The following is a 3,166-nucleotide window of genomic DNA, read 5'->3' on the forward strand; positions in this document are numbered from 1 at the left end:
TCTACATATCCGTACATTCATACATATGTACATAAGTCCTTGAACAACAGGCCACAAATAAATTTTTTCACCAAGTATTATATTTCATTCAGGTATCCAGCATAACTGCTACAAGTAGCAAACTATTTTGGGGGTGTTAACAAGAGCTTACTTATTTTTTATTTCTGCGACACAAACGATTACAATATCTTCGTTACTTACTTTTCGCTGTAAAGACAAAATACATGTATGTATATGCCCATACACACATTAATACATACAGTATATTTTGCTTAGCTGCCCATCCTTCTTTACACGAAAAACTTGTGCGCTTAACCGAAAAAAGCACTTAAGCGAATTTTCTTTACTACTTCAATGAGGAAGGTATCCGAATTCCTATGAAACCAAATAATGAGGAGCACTTACCACATAGAAATTACTGCAAGCGAAATCTTTTTCCGAATGGTATCTAATTATCTATATAACTACATAAAATCATGGCCGTTTCCATTGTTTTGCGAGATGAGCATAATGAATAAAAGCTTGTAAAATTAGGGTACGTGTAGAGCCAGTGCAGTTAAGCGTAATAATTTCTTTGATAATTGATAATAGTTGCACAATTTTAAGGGCAGGTATCGCTAATATGCAGGTATGTTGAATGCATCTATCGGAACAGTTTCCTTATAAGAGGTGAAAATAATGCACAGTGGTCTTGAAACAATGATAGGTATGACTAAAATGCCAACCAAAACTGCTTGCATACCTGTTTTGGAAGGCACCCATACACCAATATGCAGTTGGAATTAAAATCATATCTGCTCCTATGCCTAAAATATTGTCAAATGAAAATTTGGAAAAAATTTAACTGCAATTGTTAGTATTTCTTGTTCAACAGAGTATTCTAAAGTTATCGTTTTGTATATTAGTGTAAAAGAAAAACAGATAGTATTTTTCTCGATGATAATATTTCTGGTGTAAGCTATTTGATTGCACATCATGTCTTCTATAAGTCATCCGCAACATAAGTGTAATCACGAAGAGAACAGATTTAAAGTGTGCGCGCCTTGTGGGAGAAAGATTAAATTCGGATCGTCAAAACCTTCAGAATTTAATATAACCGGAAAATTGGTGTGTCTTATTAAAAAATACGTTAGTGAAAATTTTAGATTGACCAATTCGAAGTTCCCATTAGGCATTTGTGGTACATGTCGTAGGGTTCTCTGTGACCGAGATATGGATATACCAAATGCAACGCGGCCTCTTCCAAACATGCCTAACTATGAAGATTCGACAAAAGAAACAAGAACAAGTTCATGCTCTTGTTATATCTGGCTCACTGCTCGGGCAACCAGCCATCCAAAAGTTATACAAGGGAGAGCACATACCTTAAATGTATTGAGTGAAAAAAACTCCACCAATGGGTTGACTGCTTTGTCAGTTGGGTCAGAATTAAAAAATCATGTAAGTAAACTCGCTAAAGCCTTCCGAAGCACAGAAATATCGGAAACATTAAAAATTCACGTGCTTCTAAATCATTTGGGACATAGTCTGCATTTTTTAGGCAACGACGGCTTCGGAATGTGGTCGGAGCAAGCTGGAGAATCCATTCATGGCGTATTTTTAAGATTTTGGCTCAATTATAAAGTTAATTCGATTGACGACCCTAAATATATAATCAATTAAAAAAAAAAAAAACTGTCGTTGAATTTTCATCAAAACACATATGAATTTATATAAAATAATATTTTATATTGACTTTGTAAATTTATAAAATTTATGCAATAAGAATTATTAAAATATGCAATTATGTAATATTATCTCTTGAATAACTAAGTTAAAATATTTTATGCTTATAACGTAAGAAAGTGTTATAATTATATTACCATAGACCTTCGCGATTATATAACTGGATTTGGAAAGTTCTAGATCAACATTTTATAATATTTTAAGCATAGGAGCAGATGGAATTTTATTTTCAACGAAATTTTGATCTATGATTATGTACAAAGACAGTTATGTAAGCCGTTTTGGTTGGCATTTTAGTCATAGCTATGGTTGCTTCAAGACCACTGTGAATGCCGCTGATGCGCATTTTGGGGTAGGTATCTTAAATGTGCACTTAAGCGTAAAGGCAGCAAAGCAAAATATACTGTACATACATAATTACATCTACTACTCTGCAAAAAATTGTGCGACTAATCTCTAAAGAGAGTATTCCGAGATTACTCTCAATCGGGTACAATTGGGCATTAATTAGTCGCAACTAGTCTCATAGGGGTACTAATGGAGATCAATTAGTCTCGACTCATCCCTTATGAGTATAATTGGAGATCAATTAGTCCCCAACTCATCTCTAACGGGTATTATTAACGATTTAATGATATGTACGCACTTAGTCAATGAAATTTCATGTACGGCGTTGGCACGCAGATAGAGTATTCGCCTAACAAAACTGAGCACCCCGGTTCGAATCTCAGCTGGCGCAAATTTTTATTTTTATTTTTTAAAAGTGACTAGTCGCTTTTTATACCCATTCGGGTATAAAGGTGAACAATTAGTCTCTTCATAGGACATGCTCGAACAAAAGGGAACAGTTCATTCCATATAAAGAGATCAAAAGTGGTATTAGTCGCATGCTCCTTTGCGATTGCTCCCGGAGTCATCCCGGATTAGTCCCATTTTTTGCAGGGTATATATTTGTGAAAGTATGTATGTATGTATGACATTGTATGTATGTGCCAGATTGCAGTATAAACGGACCCTGCAGGAAATGTATCTAACTATAAGCTAACTTCAAGTTGATTAGGAAGGAGCTAAAAGTCACTTACTATCTGTATATTTTCTTTGACGAAAGCTAACTATATTTCTATGGCGATGGCCGCGAAATAGTCAAGGGTGGTTTACCTCTGCATTAGATGTAGTCAAGGGTGGTTACCTCTGCATTTGATGTCACTAACTTGTAACTAACTACTTTTGGATATAAAATATCAATACGAAAAACAAAATATTTTTTTATTTTTACTCATTTTATTACATTTCATAATTTCCATATTCTGCTGTAGGTGGCCCCATATTCGAACTCCGTCAGACATAACTTCAAATGATAATATGAAATTTCGATCTTCTTTTTATTTGTCCTCAATTCGAAAAAGTATTTGCGAAGTGCAGGATATTTAAATAGAAATGC

The 3,166-nt window shown here is 34.3% G+C and overlaps 1 protein-coding gene across 2 annotated transcripts; it reads left to right on the top strand.

Moving 5' to 3' along the window:
* Window positions 1-687: 687 nt before the first annotated feature.
* LOC108366320 (uncharacterized) lies at window positions 688-1,715 on the top strand. 2 transcript variants are annotated; one of them, XM_017620675.1, is made up of 2 exons: window positions 688-1,440; window positions 1,541-1,715. In XM_017620675.1, the coding sequence occupies exons 1-2, from the start codon at window positions 976-978 to the stop codon at window positions 1,601-1,603; spliced, it is 528 nt and encodes a 175-aa protein (XP_017476164.1). In that variant the 5' UTR covers window positions 688-975; the 3' UTR covers window positions 1,604-1,715. The 2 variants fall into 2 exon arrangements, with proteins under 2 accessions (XP_017476164.1, XP_017476165.1); XM_017620676.1 differs by lacking the exon at window positions 1,541-1,715 and having other exon boundaries at window positions 688-1,107; window positions 1,172-1,508.
* Window positions 1,716-3,166: the final 1,451 nt, after the last annotated feature.

The sequence above is a fragment of the Rhagoletis zephyria genome, unplaced genomic scaffold (genome assembly GCF_001687245.7).
Source record: "Rhagoletis zephyria isolate East Lansing unplaced genomic scaffold, Rhagoletis_zephyria_1.1 Rzeph_scaffold_02226, whole genome shotgun sequence".
Classification (NCBI taxonomy): Eukaryota; Metazoa; Arthropoda; class Insecta; order Diptera; family Tephritidae; genus Rhagoletis; species Rhagoletis zephyria.

Excerpts from the sequence above, each read along its gene's own strand:
- LOC108366320 (XM_017620675.1), top strand. The coding sequence starts at position 976 with ATGTCTTCTATAAGTCATCCGCAACATAAGTGTAATCACGAAGAGAAC. Across the intron at positions 1,441-1,540 it reads GGTCAGAATTAAAAAATCAT|GCAACGACGGCTTCGGAATG; the intron begins GTAAGTAAACTC and ends TGCATTTTTTAG.